Source organism: Neovison vison, chromosome X (assembly GCF_020171115.1).
Source record: "Neovison vison isolate M4711 chromosome X, ASM_NN_V1, whole genome shotgun sequence".
NCBI classification, from domain to species: Eukaryota; Metazoa; Chordata; class Mammalia; order Carnivora; family Mustelidae; genus Neogale; species Neogale vison.
The window spans coordinates 29,087,820-29,104,704 of record NC_058105.1 but is presented as its reverse complement, the minus strand read 5'-3'; the positions used below and the strand labels follow the sequence as shown (position 1 = coordinate 29,104,704).

Here is a 16,885-nt window from a genome sequence, read left to right as displayed (position 1 = left end):
AAGTAAGGAAAATGAGGCTCAAGAGTGCCTGGGTAGGGGCCAGAGCAGGTTGCCCAAAATGTAACATAATGGCATATTGATTATTTTGAATTGAAGCTACTTAGGAAGCAACTGGTGCAAGGACAGGAAGACCCCCTGCTGTCCCACTGAAATCAAGAAACAAATTCCCCATAAGAAAAATATCCTCCCTGTACTATGATATAAAAAAATCCTTATCACCAGAGACAGAGACTTTAATGCTGAGAAAGCTGCAGAAATATTCTTCTAATTTACCTCAGTCTAAATTCTGCTTAGAATTCCCTACTAATTAAAGCTCCCAAACACCTGTTTTCTTTATCCTGTCAATTCCTCACAAATTCGTTGTCTCATTGTCTATAATATATAGCAACTGCCTGTGTTAGTCATTTCTTGAGGTCTCAATTTTATTATTAGGCCTCTGTGGCCACATAATAAAACTTTGGTTTTTTCCTCCTATTAATCTATCTCATGTAAATTAAATTCTTAATCCAGATGGAAGACCTTGAAGGGTAGAGGAAGAATGTTTCCTTTCCTCCTCTGGCATACAAAGCCAAAAATCTGGTCTACCCTGTACCCTAGGATAGATAGCAAGGAGAGGAGGGAACAGGCTAGGCTAGTAAAAGCAGGGGAGTAACAGGATGGTGGGTGGTGTAAAAGCAGTTTCTATTGTATAGTTTGTGATAGACACATCAGAACTCTAAGAATAAATCCATTTTCTTGCTGTTTATACAAGCCCACTTTTTATTCATTTATTTTTAAAGTTTTAGGTCTTCAAAAGTCCTTGGTTAAAAGAAAAAAAAAAAAAAAGTCCTTGGTTAAAATGCAAATCCTCCTAGAGGCGCCTGGGTGGCTCAGTGGGTTGAGCCTCTGCCTTCAGCTCAAGTCATGATCTCAGGGCCCTGGGATTATGATCTCAGGACCCTGGGATTATGACCTCAGGACCCTGGGATTGAGCCCCAAGTGGGGCTCTCTGATCAGCGGGGAGCCTGCTCCCCCTCCCCTGTCTGCCCTCTCTGCCTGCTTGTGATCTCTGTCTGTCAAATAAATAAATAAAATCTTTAAAAAAATACAGATTCTCCTAGAAAGAGGTGCCACCTTGAGCCACTATCAGCCTTGTGCTGTTTGGTGACAACTGGCTGAGAGCAAGGCTCTGATGGACTTAAGCCCTGGGGCCACAGAGAACTGTGTTAGACACTGAAAAAGGGGGAAGATGGACTACTATGTTTTGAATATACCATTTTGTTCTTGCTGCCTAAAATGAGACTGTAACTCTTATCCTAAAACATTAAACTCTCCTTTATGGTGTCTCATATTTCACACGATGCTAAATAACTGTAAATGCAGAGTAGATACTTATTGAATTGAATATCTCTTTGAACGAGACTCAAAATAATGCCATGTCTTTACAGGGGAGGATTAACTGGCTAATTTTCCAGATTTAATGAACAGGGTTGTTCTAATTTGTATAGTTATACTCCTTGGAAGGGTGTATGGCTGGGCTTGCTGATAATGGCTCAAATTGATACTTTTTCTAGAAGGATTGGCAATTTAACCAAAGACTTCTCAAGACTAAAAAAAATAAGGCCTGTTCTAATTCATGTAATGATATTTCTTAAAGGGTATATGAAAGTACTAGATATTTTTAAAATTACAAATATTACTCTAGCTGAAAGGGAATGGACAGACAGAAAACTGCTTTTGTCATTCAAAGATAAACTTTCATACAAACATAAAGTATAGTTGAGAGTTAATATTCAATTACATTCTAATAATAATAATATCTCCCAATCCAACATGATTATCAAAGGCCTTCAGTCTTCCAAGTTATATGTTGTCTCTAAAAGCACAGATCCTTGGCTCTTAAGTGCTAGCTCACTTTGAATGACCTGGTAGTCTAACTTACTATTTAAGTTTTCCATGAAATATCCTTAAATGAGTTTTGTGGAAAAAATATTTTTCTTTTTTATCTTGGCGACTAACAGTAATCTTCTTTTGATATCCTAACAACCTTACTTTATTTTGTGACAGGTCACAAAATATTTACCATGTCTCACATATTTAGCATGTCTTAATATGGATATGTAATTTTAATGATGATTTTTAAATTTAACATTTAGATTTTGTGACACAAACCAACTTAGATATGACTATATGATGTGTGAGGGCCAGACCTTTGTGCCTTCTTGGACCCTTGGACCAATTTAAAAAGAAGAAAAACCTTCCATGTTTCTTTGTAAAACATCTTGTAAATCAAGAATAAAATAATTGGGCTAATTAAAACAGAAGCATATATATTCTATACACCTAAACATTTGCCAACCAACGTCAAACAAATTTTCAACATTAAAATACATTTCTCAAGGTTGAACTCACTGAAACCACAATAATCAAGAGATGCTATGTAGGACACCATACAATTATGGCCATTATCAGACTAAACCAGATTGGGCACTTAACACATATTCCATATATAGAAACTTTCATCTTGTGAGTTCAACTCATACCTTAGAAACATTAATTAAACTTTACAGTGCTGCCAGATGAAGTATAGTTATTATTGGTATTCTTTTAATCAAGCAAATAAAATATGTAGCTATTTATAAAAGTAAATATACACATACAGGAAGAAATACAAAGACAGGACTAATTTTTCTTATGTCCATTCCCCTATTTCAACAGTCATGTCTCTAAAAAAGAATTTGACCTGTTTCCTTCTTTTGATCACGGGGATTTCCCGAGGTGTTTGATTCTGAGTCTTCAGACATCTCGGAGCAGGGGCTTGTCAATGGACACAGAAGCCTTGCTATCCACAGATGGGATTTTCCTTAGAAGTAGGAGACACTGCTTGCTTAGAATACTAAAAATGTTTCTCCAGCAAGCATTGTTTAGGGATGTGTCTAGAAAACACAGCTGGTGGGTGAAAGGTAGTTCATGCTCCCTATCTGTCTTTCTGAAGGACCATCTCTGAAGCAGGGAAAGACAGAAAAGGCAAAGCAAGCTGGGGTGAGGGAGCCAATGTGACGTCATAATGAGGGCTTTGTGATGCTATCAACAGCAAGGGATAGCTATGGGATGACTGAGGTCAGAGCTTTAGCAAAGATGATCCAGCTACACAAGGTGAATTCACCTTTTGCCCATCATAGAGTTTAAAGCAAGGAACTTGATAACAAATGCTAAACCCATGGTGCTAAGTACAATGTAAATAAATGACACAGATGTCATATTTTTAACAAAATCATTTATCCGCTACATAAAATATCAACTGACGACTTACTGACTTGGGTACATCAAACATTTGAAGACTTAGCCCCTTAGTTCAGAGACTTTACTTACAGTCATAACTGTGAACCATCTGGAAAGCAGATTTAAGGACTAACAGTTAGGGCCAGGCCGTTTTCCTTGGGGTTTGGGGTGGAAGACTAGATCAGCCACAGATTACTTCCTTTGGTGCTGCCTAGCACTTGCTTATTGTGGAGTAGCTGGGCCTATTTTTAACCTTCCCTTCACTTTATCAATGACTCTCACCGTGCTTTAAGATTTGATCTTCCGGAGTGCCTGTGTGGCTCAGTGGGTTAAAGCCTCTGCCTTCGGCTCAGATCATGATCCCAGGGTTCTGGGATGGAGCCCCATATTAGGCTTTCTGCTCAGCAGGGAGCCTGCTTCCTCTCTCTCTCTCTCTGCCTGCCTCTCTGCCTACTTGTGATCTCTGTCTGCCAAATAAATAAATAAAATCTTTTAAAAAAAAAAAAGATTTGATCTTCCAATGGCATTTTGCTTTTCTTTTTCGCAAGAGCAAGGCCATTTTAGGCTTAAATCAGTGGTTCCCAGCTCCTCTGAGTAACGGCCTCAACTATCACTATTTCTTTTTTAAAAAGATTTTATTTATTTATTAGACAGAGAGAGATACAGTGAGAGAGGGAACACAAGTAAGGGGAGTGTGAGAGGGAGAAGCAGGCTTCCTGCCAAGCAGGGAGCCTGATGTGGGGCTCCATCCAGGACCCTGGGATCATGACCGGACTGAAGGCAGGCACTTAACAGCTGAGCCACGAGGCGCCCCTCGATTATCATTATTTCTAAGAAGTTCCCAGGGTGAACAATATACCTCCAAGACTGAGACCCTAGCCGTAGGTGAACTAAGCACCGTCATGATTTGAATGAGGCTGATAAGCCTATGTACCCTTTAATGCTTGAAATTTCACAAGTATTTATTCATTCCTTTTGATAAAAATAGTCTCCTCCTCCCAGACTCCTTTTTTTTGAAATACAGATTAGTCAGGGAGGCTCGGTTCCTGACCCTTTAAGGTGAATGCTCCTTAAACAAAGGATAATACAAAAGTCCTAAGTTCCTGGAGGTAAACAGAACTTGGACTAGGCCTTACAATGGGGGTTGTGGGGGGTAAAGTTACCATCAAGGGAGGTAAGATTTCTGAGAGTACATTTTGCTGACCTCACAGTATTGCCTGGGGCCAATCCTGCTTTGTGATGACTGCATATTTAAGATCTAGTCAAGTTTATCTCAGCTGCCAAAAGCTTATTCAAAGAAATTTAAATATTTTTTATAAGCAAAACAAAGACCAGACATTGGGAATGTAGATTTAATGCTATCTATAAATGCCCAACTCTTAATTATTCACCATATGGATGTTTTATTGCCAAGTGCTCTGTTTTTCCTGATTCCATTAAATGTCCTTTATTCCCACCAATAGCATTATGTTTCTTGCCAATTCATTTGGTCATTCAACAAAAATGTATTGAGCAACTACTCTGGGCAAGGCATGGTGCTAGATGTCATAAGGGAATACAGAACTAATACAAAATTCCATTTGTGGTTGATTTTACAGTTTTTCAAAGCACTTTCACACACAATCTTATTTTATCCTCATAACCACATTGAGATAGGTCAGGTGCCATCCGCATTTTACAGAGAGAAACAGGCTCAGGGAAGGAGGTTAAAATGACTTTCCAAAGACAAGAAGCATGCAGACTTAAACCAAACCCACTTTTTCTCCAAATCCAAATATGGTACTTCCCATAATTTCCAGTTTAGTAAGAAGACATGCCATAAAATTGTCTCAAGTAATAGTCAAGTTAGGAAAAGACATTCAGAGCCCCACTCACCAGGAGAGAAAAAAAAAGGAGGAATAAAAAATTACTCCTTTACTGAGATGACCCAAGTCATAGTGCCCAATAGGAGACCAAGACTGGATTCAGTTCAGGCAGGACCCAGCATCAAGCAATGCACATTCAAGGAGGCAGTAGCAATTTGCTTCTAGAGAATCAGAATCAGTCCATTCTTTGGCTGGACGCTAAGCCAATGGCTGATCTTCACCACAGGTAGAAACCAGCTCCCTCTATTAGCCAAACCCCGACAAACACTAACAGGCCTTGCCTGAGGACCCGTTATGACCCACTCATTGAGTATACAAAGACAACCCTTGCCCTCAAACAGTTCTCAACTGGCCTAGTGGGTGAGGCAGAAAATTAGAGGACAGACTGATAAAAGCTGCTACAGGAACACAGGAACACCTGCACAGCCTAGGAAGGTGGGGTGGGGTAAAGAAAAAGTGGGGGTGGGAGTTATAAAATTGCTTCCAGAGAAAATAATAGCTTCCAGAGAAAGTAATTCAATTTAAATCTGTGAGGGTAAGTGGGAATTAACCAGGCAAGAAAAGTAGGGGGCGGGCAAGGGGCACAAAGAAGGAAAACAGGGTGCAGGTTTAAATCCTGAAGGTGAGGGGTGACTCGGTGAGTCAGTGGGTTAAAGCCTCTGCCTTTGGCTCAGGTCATGATTTCAGGGTCCTGGGATCGAGCCCCACATCGGGCTCTCTGCTCAGCAGGGAGCCTGCTTCCTCCTCTCTCTGCCTGCCTCTCTGCCTACTTGTGATCTCTGTCAAATAAATAAACAAAATCTTAAAAAAAAAAGTTAAAAAATTAAATAAATCCTGAAGATGAGAAAGACCAAGACATATGCAGGATCTGCAAGGAAACTAGTTCTCAGGGAATAGTTTGTCTTAACTGAAACCCATGGAGTGTTAAGGAGGGAAATCAAGGCACCATCCCAGTCTCAAACTGGTATAATAATGCTTAGGCCTCTTAGTACCAGGCCTTCCTCCTATCCCATACTTGCCATTGGAGCTGTGGCTACTGATGATAATTCTTGCTTTGAGCCACACTGGTTCAGTAGTTGGGGGTTGGGGGGAGAGCGTGCATGGGGACAGATAAGCATGGGAAATAGGGTAATGAGAAAGAACTGAGATGCACATGTGACCACAATACTGGACAATGTTACCAGAATTCAGATGAACTAGAGCAGAATTTGAGGAAGGATAGTCAGTGGAATGAACCCAGCCAGCTGCCTATTTGATAAAGAAAGTTTTATTGGAGGGGCTTCTGGGTGACATAGTCTGTTTGGCGTCTGACTCTTGGTTTCAGCTCAGATCTGATTCTCTCTCTCACTGAAATAATGAAATCTTTTTTTTAAATTAAGTTTTATTGGAATACTGTCATACTCATTCATCTACATATTTTTTGTGGCTGCTTTTGTGTTAAAACAACAGAGTTCGGTAGTTTGGACAGACCATAGGGCCAGCAAGAGCCTAAAATATTTCCTGTCCAGTCCTTTACAGAAAAAAGAAATGCTGACCTTTGCCCTCGAATATACTAAGTATATAATAGATATATGGAGACTGTATAGTGGTGGCACAACACACTAAGGATTTTCTGTTCCTAGTCTGTACCACCTTTGATACAGACCTCAGAAAACAGCAAGAGAGTATTCTTTGATAGAATGACTAAAATTGGGGTATATTCACACAATGAACTACTACACAACATTGAAAAACTAATTACAGGGGCACCTGGGTGGCTCAGTGGGTTGAAGCCTCTGCCTTCAGCTCAGGTCATGATCCCAGGGAACTGAGATCGAGCCCTGCATCGGGCTCTCTGCTAGGCGGGGAGCCTGCTTCCCTTCCTCTCTCTCTGCCTACTTGTGATCTCTCTGTCAAATAAATAAATAAAATCTTTAAAAAAATTAATTACAGCTATGTGCATAAATCACAAAAATAATTATATGAAAAAGCAGTAATTACAGAATATATGCAGTTGATAACTTTTTGTAAAGCTCAAAAATAAGGGGTAGAAAATATGGTAAAACCATTAAAATATAGAAGGGAAAAAATAAACACAAAATCCAGGATAGGGGATTGCTCTGGGGTAAGCAAGGGGGAGAATTTAGGTAGATTCAAAAGCATTGGTAATATTCTAGTTCTTAGGTTGACGGTGGGTTCATGGGTGTTTGTTTTCTTATTATGCTCCATAAATTACATGTTACATATGTTCTTCTGTATGTATTAAAATTATATAATAACATTTTTAATTTTTATTATTATATTTTTTAAGTAGGCTCCACATGGGGCTTGAACTCATGACTGTGAGAGCGAGATCTGGGCTGAGATCAAGAGTCAGACATCTAACCAACTGAGACCCAGGTGACCCATAATAAGTTTGTTTAAAGTGTAGGCAGGCAACAGAATGCCTGTCTGGCGTAATCGGTAGAGCATGCGACTCTGTGAGTTCAAGCCTCATGTTGGGCATAGAGATTTTTTTTTTAAGATTTTTAAAAATTTATTTGGGAGAGAGAACAGGAGAGGGGTAGAGGGAGAGAATCTTCAAGCAGACTTCCTGCTGAACATGGAGCCTGACATGGGGCTGGATGTCACTGCCCATGAGATCATGACCTGAGTCAAAAGCAAGAGTCAGATGATTAACTGATTGAGCCATCCAGATGCCCCTGGGCATAGAGAAATCCTTTTAAAGAAAAAGGGGGGAAAGGAAGGGGTTTTTTGTTTGTTTGTTTGTTTGTTTTTTAAAGATTTTCTTTATTTATTTGACAGAGATCACAAGTAGGCAGAGAGGCAGGCAGCAGGGGGCGGGAAGGCTCCCTGCTGAGCAGAGAGCCCATCTTGGGACTGGATCCCAGGACCCTGAGATCATGACCTGAGTCGAAGGCAGAGGCTTTAACCCACTGAGCCACCCAGGTGTCCCAAAAAGGTAGTTTAAAAATAATAATAATAATAATAATAATAATAAAGTATAAAGACCAAGTGGTGAGTTGTTGAACGCTAGAGCATAGCAGTTTGGAGAAAGAATAGCTGGCAGAGATGGCATGACAACTGGGACTGATTTTTGGAACATTTAGGCATTTCTCATGGATTCCATTGGAAACCTGGGGGAATCCCCATGCAACCCGGTGAAAGAACAGACTTTCCATGGTCCACAAGATGGGGACTTAGAGTTATTGTAATTGTTTATTAATTATACGAATCTGAACTTAGTTTGTAGTATCGGGATGGCAAGATCTGGAAACCTATGGGTTACTTGGAAAAGGGAACAGTGTGTACAAACGTATGGATCTATGAGAAAAATCATGGCCCATTTAAGCAAATGCAGGTATTACCACACTGTGACACTGATGTGCAGTAGGCTTTGATGGAGGGATGGTGAGAGATGAAGACAAAGAGGCAGGCAGAGTTCAGATCATACATTACATGCCATGCTCCAGAGTCTGGATTTGATCCAGTAGGTCATGAGTAACCACTGAAGGGCTTCAAGCAGAGAAGGGAATAATATGATCAGCTGTACATTTAGAGATGTCCAGGTCTCAGAGTGCCTGGGTAGCTCATATGGTTAAGCATCTGCCTTTGGCTCAGGTCATGATCTCCAGGTCCTGGGATCAAGCCCCACCCTGGGCTGCCAGCTCAGTGGTGAGTCTGCTTCTCCCTCTCCCTCTGCCTCTTTCCCTCTTTGTGAGATGTCCAGGTCTCAAGAACCTTTAACCACAAAATAAGGTGATACCTCCCCTTTCTACTCCCCAACTAAGCCCATTCCCTAAAGCTAATTTCAGTTAATAGTTTGCTAATTAAAGTCTTTATCTTTGGGTGCCTGGGTGGCTCAGTCGTTAAGGGTCTGCCTTTGGCTCAGGTCATGATCCCAGTGTCCTGGGATCAAGCCCTGTATTGAGCCGGGCATCGAGCCCAGCGTCGAGCCCCGAGTCAAGCACCAAGTCAGGCTCCCCGCTCATCGGGAAGCCTGCTTGTGTTCTCTTTCTCTGTCAAATAAGTAAATAAAAATCTTTTTAAAATAAATTTTTTTTTCTTTTAAAAAATATTTTATTTATCTATTTAAGAGAGAGAGAGCCCAAGTAGGTGTAGGGGCAAAGAGAGAGGAAGAAACAGACTCTCTCCTGAGCAGGGAGCCCAACGTGGGGCTCAATCCCAGAACCCTGGCATCATGACCTGAGTTGAAGGCAGACATTTAACTGAGCCACCTAGGTGCCCCTAAAGACTTTTTTGATACATTTAGCAACATACTGCTTTTAAAAAAATAGATCATACTTATATGAATTGTTCTGTGACTTTATTTTGTTTACTATTATATCATGGACATCTTTCCTTGTCAGTATACATAAATCTGCCTTACCACTCTTAAGGGCAGCATAGTATAATATATATGAATATACATACTCCTATCACTTACAAAAATCTAGCTATTGCTTTATTGTTTCTTTTCTCCCTTTCCTTACTGGATTGACTTAATTTCATTTTTAGCTTTTTTTCAACTATTCGTAGTTGCAAACTTCTACACACTAAATTCTATTATTGGTTATCTTTCAGTTTTGTTAACTTATACAAATGACTTAACAAACACATTCTTGTAAAAAAGATATATAGAAGGGGCGCCTGGGTGGCTCAGTGGATTAAAGCCTCTGCCTTCAGTTCAGGTCCTGACCCCGGGGTCCTGGGATTGAGCCCTGCCTCGGGCTCTCTGCTCAGCGGCAAGCCTGCTTCCCCCCTCTCACTCTGCCTGCCTCTCTGCCTACTTGTGATCTCTCTCTGTCAAATAAATAGATAATTTTAAAAAGATATATAGAAGAATATACAATAAAAAGTCCCTTCATTGTTAGGTTTGGTGCATAGCATTTCTCAGCAATTTTGTACATATATTTGTACATATACAAATAGGGAGCTTTGGTATTTTTTAATGGTAACATTACTGTACATTTGGCTCTACAATTTGCTTTTTAAACTTAATATACTTTGGAGATCTTTCCATGACAGTACCTAGAAATCTCACTCTCTCTAAGGGCTGTAAACTGGGGCGCCTGGGTGGCTCAGTGGGTTAAAGCCTCTGCCTTCAGTTCAGGTCATGGTCCCAGGGTCCTGGGATCGAGCCCCACATCGGGCTCTCTGCTCAGCAGGGAGCCTGCTTCCCCCTCTCTCTCTCTTTCTCTCTCTGCCTGCCTCTCTGCCTGCTTGTGATCTCTGTCAAATAAATAAATAAAATCTTTAAAAAAAATAAGGGCTACAAACTACTTCATAGTAAAGACATACCATGTTTATTTAACCACTTTCTTATTTTTGAATATTTGGTTATTTCCAGTTTTTTTTCAACTACAAATACGCAGCAACGAACATCCTGTAATATAAATCTTTATGCACGTGGAAAAGTATTTCTGAGGATATATTTGAAGTAGAACCAAGGGAAATTTTGATAGATTGCCATCTTACTTTTCAGAAATGTAGTACATACACTCTCAAAATGACTGCTGATTGCCCACATCATCAGCAACACTAAATATTATCAAACTTCCAGGTTTTTTGCCAAAATAAACATGAATTCATTCTCACTGTAAAACAACCATGACAAAGCAGAAATGCTCTCTTTACCACCATCCTCTCTCCAGAAATTTATTTCCACCTTGCTATTAATTTTTCATATGAATGGTTTCATTGTGCTTGATTTTCTTTTTTTTTCTGTTTTTAAGTTGGGCTCCACGTGGAGTACAAGGCAGGGCAGTAACTCAGGAGCTTGAGATCAAGACTTGAGCTGAGATCAAGAGTCAGAGGCTTAACTGACTGAGCCACCCAGGTGTCCCAATTCTTTTTTTTTTTTAAGATTTATTTATTTATTATTTGACAGACAGAAATCACAAGGAGGCAGAGAGGCAGGCAGAGAGAGAGGAGAAAGTAGGCTCTCCGCCGAGCAGAGAGCCCGATGCGGGACCCGATCCCAGGACCCTGGGATCACGACCCGAGCAGAAGGCAGAGGCTTTAACCCACTGAGCCACCCAGGCGCCCCCCAATTCTTTTTTTTTTTTTTAACTAAGTAAGCTCTATGCCCAAAGTGGGACTGGAACTCACTACCTGAGATCAAGAGCTTCGTGCTCTACGGACTGAACTAGCCAGCCACCCTTTCCTAGATATATTCTTAACAATTATTTGTATTTAACTCTGTATTTCACTTTTACTAGTTCATTTACTCACCATTATCTTCTGAGATGGCTGCATCATCATTCGCATTCCCCGATTCTGAGGACTGTGACATAGTCTGTCTGTGAAAGGCTACATTAAAAAACAGAATTCATGTTTACAGCAGTCCACTCCCATATCTGATCAGTTTTCTGGATTCATTGACGCTGGCTTCTCAATCAATTGCATCCTATTTGTTTCATAACTTCCAAGAAAATCCTACAATTTTGGCCAGCTAGTCACACCCTTACCTGTTACCCCTTATGGTTACAGCTCTAATATTTAGTTTTCTAATTTCATTTAGTGCTAACTTAGGGGAAAACACAATTATTCAGGCTAACATCTTAAATTGGAAATCCGCCATGCCCTCTTAAATTACTATGGCTGGTGCCCCCCCATTCGCTGCCCACCCCCCTCCCACCCGCGGGCGGCTTCAAAGCCAACGGACTCCCTTCAGGGTGTCCTCCCGCTATTTCGGAGAGTCTCATTAATCTCACTGCAATCCGAACCAGGTCTCTATCTTCTATATTGGCCTCTTCATCGGGCTACAGAGCCACGGTTGTTGGGGTCCCCGCCCCATCGCTGTCACCATCTTGCTGAGAATTTTCTCTCAGCGGGTAACCATGGCTCTAACATGCTTTTCCTTAACTTCTCCATATCGCCGGTGAGTAAAGGCTGTAACTTCTATAGCAACATACCTCCTTTAAATGTTGCGGAATAACGAAAAGAAGTACAGCATAATAACTTAAAATTGCCAAAGGCGAGCCTTGGCTTTCGGGTCTCTTGGCTCGAAGACAGGATCTCAAGCCAGTAAGCTCCTAAAGGATAACCTCTCTGCTTTCCACCATCTCTGAGGGGCTGTTTAACTCACCGTCCCAGGACCAAGAGAATTTGCTCTGGCTACCGCCGTTCCATCTATTATTATTGGAACCCGCCAGCTTGGAATATGTAGGACAATTGGTCACTAGCAGCCGTTGGTCAAGCTAGCAACTGGTGGGCTTTCTTCTGGCTAAGTTCTGCCCACCCAACCTGGAGTTCCGGTGTATTTAACGGTTTTCAAGGAGGCTCATCCTTGATTGACAGCGGATCTGACCAATCCCTTCAGGGAAAACCCCACCCACGTAACAGGGGCCTAGTTGGCGCCAAAAGCGAAACCAGAAAACTCGCTCTGTGTCCGGTAACTGATGCATTTGTCAACCGATTGAGCCACCCAGGCCGCTCGCTGATTTTGACACATTTCTTAAAGTCCCGAGTTTCTCTGTCTTTAAAAATACCACTCAGGGAACATCAGCAGATGAACCAAAGTTGTTCTGTGCAAAACCTACAGTGACTGAAATCTTGACTCTCCGCTGGGTCGTCTCTGACAGCACCTCAGGGCTGGGGTGGGGGGAGGGGGCGTCAAGCTCCTCAGGTGGTCTCCCCTGAGGCGCGAGGGGTGGGGCAAGTGGGTAAGGATGGGAGCCTCATTTCAAACCGGCAAGGGTGGACGCCTAGACTCCCCACTCTGCTCATTGCTGACGTGGGTGAGGGTGAAGCCATAGGTTTTTTTCCGTGACATTTGGATAGAGGAGATCTATCTAAAAATTTCTATCTTGCCGGGTCACGCCTTTCCTGGTCCTTTGTCTAGAAAAACCAAAGCCAGCCAGCCTCAGCCAGCCTCGGGCTCTTGATCTTGGAGTTGTGGGTTGGAGCCCTAGATTGGGTGTGGAGATTACTTAAAAATGAAGTTTTAAAAAGAAGAAAAGAGGGGCGCCTGGGTGGCTCAGTGGGTTGGGCTGCTGCCTTCGGCTCAGGTCATGATCTCAGGGTCCTGGGATCGAGTCCCGCATCGGGCTCTCTGCTCAGCAGGGAGCCTGCTTCCCTCTCTCTCTCTCTGCCTGCTTCTCTGTCTGTCAAATAAACAAATAAAAAAATAAAAAAAAAAGAAGAAAAGAAAAAAAACCCAGAATTTTGTGGGGGCTTTATTTGTCTCTGCTGGTTGTTGTTTCACATATATCTTTCTCTACTCTTGTGAATGGAATAGGTTTTTTCCTATCTCTATTTCTGTTATTGTTAAAAAAGCTATTGGAATATAATAATAGAATGCTAATTATAAAATCTAGGTGGTGTGTATATTGGTACTCAAATTCTTTAAACTTTTCTGTATATTTGAAAATGTTTATAATAAATGATGGAAAATAAAACAAGAGGGAGTTGTTTTATAATACTTCAAAAAGAAAAGAAAAAAACAAAAGCTATGGGATTCGGTATATTTATCTTACATACCACTTATATTAGTTAGGATTCTTGTTTGCAAGTGACAGAAACCCAAGTTGAATAAGCTTGAGGAAAATGGAGTTTATTGGCTTCTATAGCTGGGAAGGACAAGACAGATCTCAGACACACCAGGATCCAGAGACTCAAATGGCCAGATTCTCAGTCATCTCTCCATCTCTCTTCTCTGCCTCTCTCTTCTGTGCATTGCCTCATTCTCTAAGACTCTTTCATGTTATAGAGACATGGAAACCAACCGCTTTGGGGTCACATCCTTACAATTTAATATCCAAAGAAAAGAGAAAGCTCGTTCTTTACCTCTGATTTAGATTATGACAAGGAAGGTCTTATACCTCTGGCCTGGGACACATGCTACACCCTTGGAGCTGCCACTGTGTCTAGCACACTTTGATATTATGATTAACCCATCCTGGGTTAGGTACACAGCCATGTGTATGGAGGGTGAATGGGGCAAGGTACTATCATTACCTGTCCCACCAGGACTATACTGAAAGGACAGTGAAGGAGGAAGAGCTCTCTAAAGGAAGAGGAGTGTTATTTCTAGAGTCGGAAGAAAGAATGCTGGGCAAACCAAAACAGCAGATGTCCACTCTACAGACTTCTTAGTTTTAATAGTTTTTAAATTGCATTTCTTGGATTCTCAACGTATATAATCTTATCATCTGTAAATAATTATTCTTCTTCTCTTTATTCCTTTTAGATTTATACAAATTGTTTCATTTTCTCGGTTTATTACATTTTAGAATCTTCAAAACACCATACAGGACATCTGTACCTTATTCCTGAATCTGATGGGAGATAACTTGGTCATGATGTTTACACATGGCTATTTGATACTCTATCCTATGTTTAGAAAGTTCTCTCCTATTCTATTGTACTTAGAATTTTTTTTAAAGATTTTATTTATTTATTTGACAGAGATCACAAGTAGGCAGAGAGGCAGGCAGAGAGAGAGGAGGAAGCAGGCTCCCCGCTCAGCAGAAAGCCCGATGCGGGGCTCGATCCCAGGACCCTGAGATCATGACCTGAGCTGAAGGCAGAGGCTTTATCCCACTGAGCCACCCAGGCGCCCCTGTACTTAGAATTTTTTTTTAATATTTTTATTTATTTATTTGACAGACAGAGATCACAAGTAGGCAGAGAGGCAGGCAGAGAGAGAGGAGGAAGCAGGCTCCCCGCTGAGCAGAGAGCCCGACGTGGGGCTCGATCCCATGACCCTGAGATCATGACCTGAGCCGAAAGCAGAGGCTTTAACCCACTGAGCCACCCAGGCGCCCCTGTACTTAGAATTTTTAACAAGACTTTATTTCTGTATTTGACAGAGAGATCATGAGAAGGGAGGAGGGGCAGAAGGAGAGGGAGAAGCAGACTCTCTGCTGACATGGGGCTCAATCCCGGGACCCCAGAATCATGACCTGAGCCAAAGGCAGATGCTTAACTGACTGAGCCACCCATGCACCCCCTGTATTTAGAATTTTTATAAGGAATAGGGACGCCTGGGTGGCTCAGTGGGTTAAAGCCTTTGCCTTCGGCTCAGGTCATGATCCCAGGGTTCTGGGATCGAGCCCCACATCGGGCTCTCTGCTCTGCAGGGAGTCTGCTTCCTCCCCTCTCTCTCTCTCTCCCTCTCTCTCTCTCTCTCTCTGCCTGCCTCTCTGCCTACTTGTCATCTCTGTCTGTCAAATAAATAAATAAAATCTTTATAAAAAAGAATTTTTATAAGGAATAGCTTCTGATTTTTATCTAATACCTTCTGGCCATCCATTGACAGACTAGACTACATAAAATAATGTTTTTTTGGTAAGAAGCAAAATACAGAAATCACCTGAAAACAGTAAGGGGGAAAAAAACTGGAATGTAGACTCCACCTTCCATGAAACTAAGAGATAAGTGTTACATGAAAGCATAACTTGTGCAAATGGGAAGTAGGTTGACAGGTTAACTGAATGATGCTAGCTAGCACTAGCCGAAGGACTCGCAGCGTAGTACGGACTGTTCTAAGTGCTGCACAGACGTTACTCTTGCAAAGAGGTTTATTATTTGTAGAAACTGAACCAGAGAGAGAGCTGGATGCTCATGATAGAGTTGGTTCTTCTTGTGAAAGTTACCCAGGTTGGATAAGTGGGTAGGTTGTGGGGGCAGGCGAGGGAGGTGGCCCTCTAGCATGGTCAGTAGAAGCCTTGTCCCTAGTTCCTGGGGATGACTCCTGGAGAAGCCTAGTGGTGGTTGATGGTCTCTGAGGGCTGTTAGTGGCATTTGCGTTAAAGACCTCTCCTCCTGATGCTGAGGGTGGATCTGTCTCCAGAAAGAGGGCCTAGTCTTTAAAACCAGAGCTCCCCCAGCTGCTGCATGATCTCTGGTTACTCTGCAATGTAGGATTTGCAAGGGCTTAGGAAGTCAAAAACCCGTCTCTTGGAGCAGAGGGTGGTGGGGAGCAGAGGTTGCTGGCACAGGAGGCCTACTTGAGCTTGAACTTGACCTCTCAGCCCTGTGGGGGTGGGTGGAATTGGGAGAAGCCCCAGAGGGTGGAGGCTTTTTGTCTCTGGGCGATGTAATTGACATTAGCCGAGGCTACCATTTGCTGTACGCGGTCCTGCAGTATATGTCCTGCCCAGGGTGCATATTTGAAGGTGTATGTTGGAGGAGGGTGAGAGGAGCCTGTAGTCTGCCAGCCTTGTGCCCTCATGCAGGAATGCCCCTATCAGCAGAGAAGGGCAAGCTTTTTTACAATTGGCCTATCCAAAGGGGTGCCACTTTCTTTTTTTTTTAAGATTTTATTTATTTTATTTGACAGAGAGAGAGAGATCACAAGTAGGCAGAGAGGCGGGCAGAGACAGACGGGGAAGCAGGCTCCCTGCTGAGCAGAGAGCCCGCTGCGGGACTCGATCCCAGGACACTGAGATCATGACCTGAGCCGAAGGCAGCGGCTTAATCCACTGAGCCACCCAGGCGCCCCGGGAGGTGCCACATTCTAATTAATTTATCCTGAGGGGGCACTTGTGTGTGTGTGTGTGTGTGTGTGTGCAATTTTTCTACTCTGAGGGTTCTGACTACTAGCGGCCAGCTTGGCTCTCTCAGAAGCACTGATATGCAGATACTAGGTTTCTAAATCCTAATGGGCCTTAATTAGTAGTCCTGAGTAATCAGAAGCCTGGGCTGCAAGAGGCCATTTCCCCTTGTCTCGGAGGGCAAGTCCTAGCCACTCTCCTTGCCTCAGGCAAATTGACGTAAGAAAATTACTTTGGTCAGATTAGACTAAGAGGGCAGCCATAGGCACTGGTAACTTC

General features: G+C 42.3%; 1 protein-coding gene across 2 annotated transcripts in view; it reads right to left on the bottom strand.

Moving 5' to 3' along the window:
• Window positions 1-11,415, bottom strand: part of CUL4B (cullin 4B) — a 51,048-nt gene extending 39,633 nt beyond the window's left edge. For both annotated transcript variants that reach the window (XM_044235729.1, XM_044235730.1), the window contains exon 1: window positions 11,340-11,415. In XM_044235729.1, the coding sequence (XP_044091664.1) occupies window positions 11,340-11,400 (61 nt within the window). In that variant the 5' untranslated portion in view covers window positions 11,401-11,415. The remainder of the gene's footprint in view (window positions 1-11,339) is intronic.
• Window positions 11,416-16,885: the final 5,470 nt, after the last annotated feature.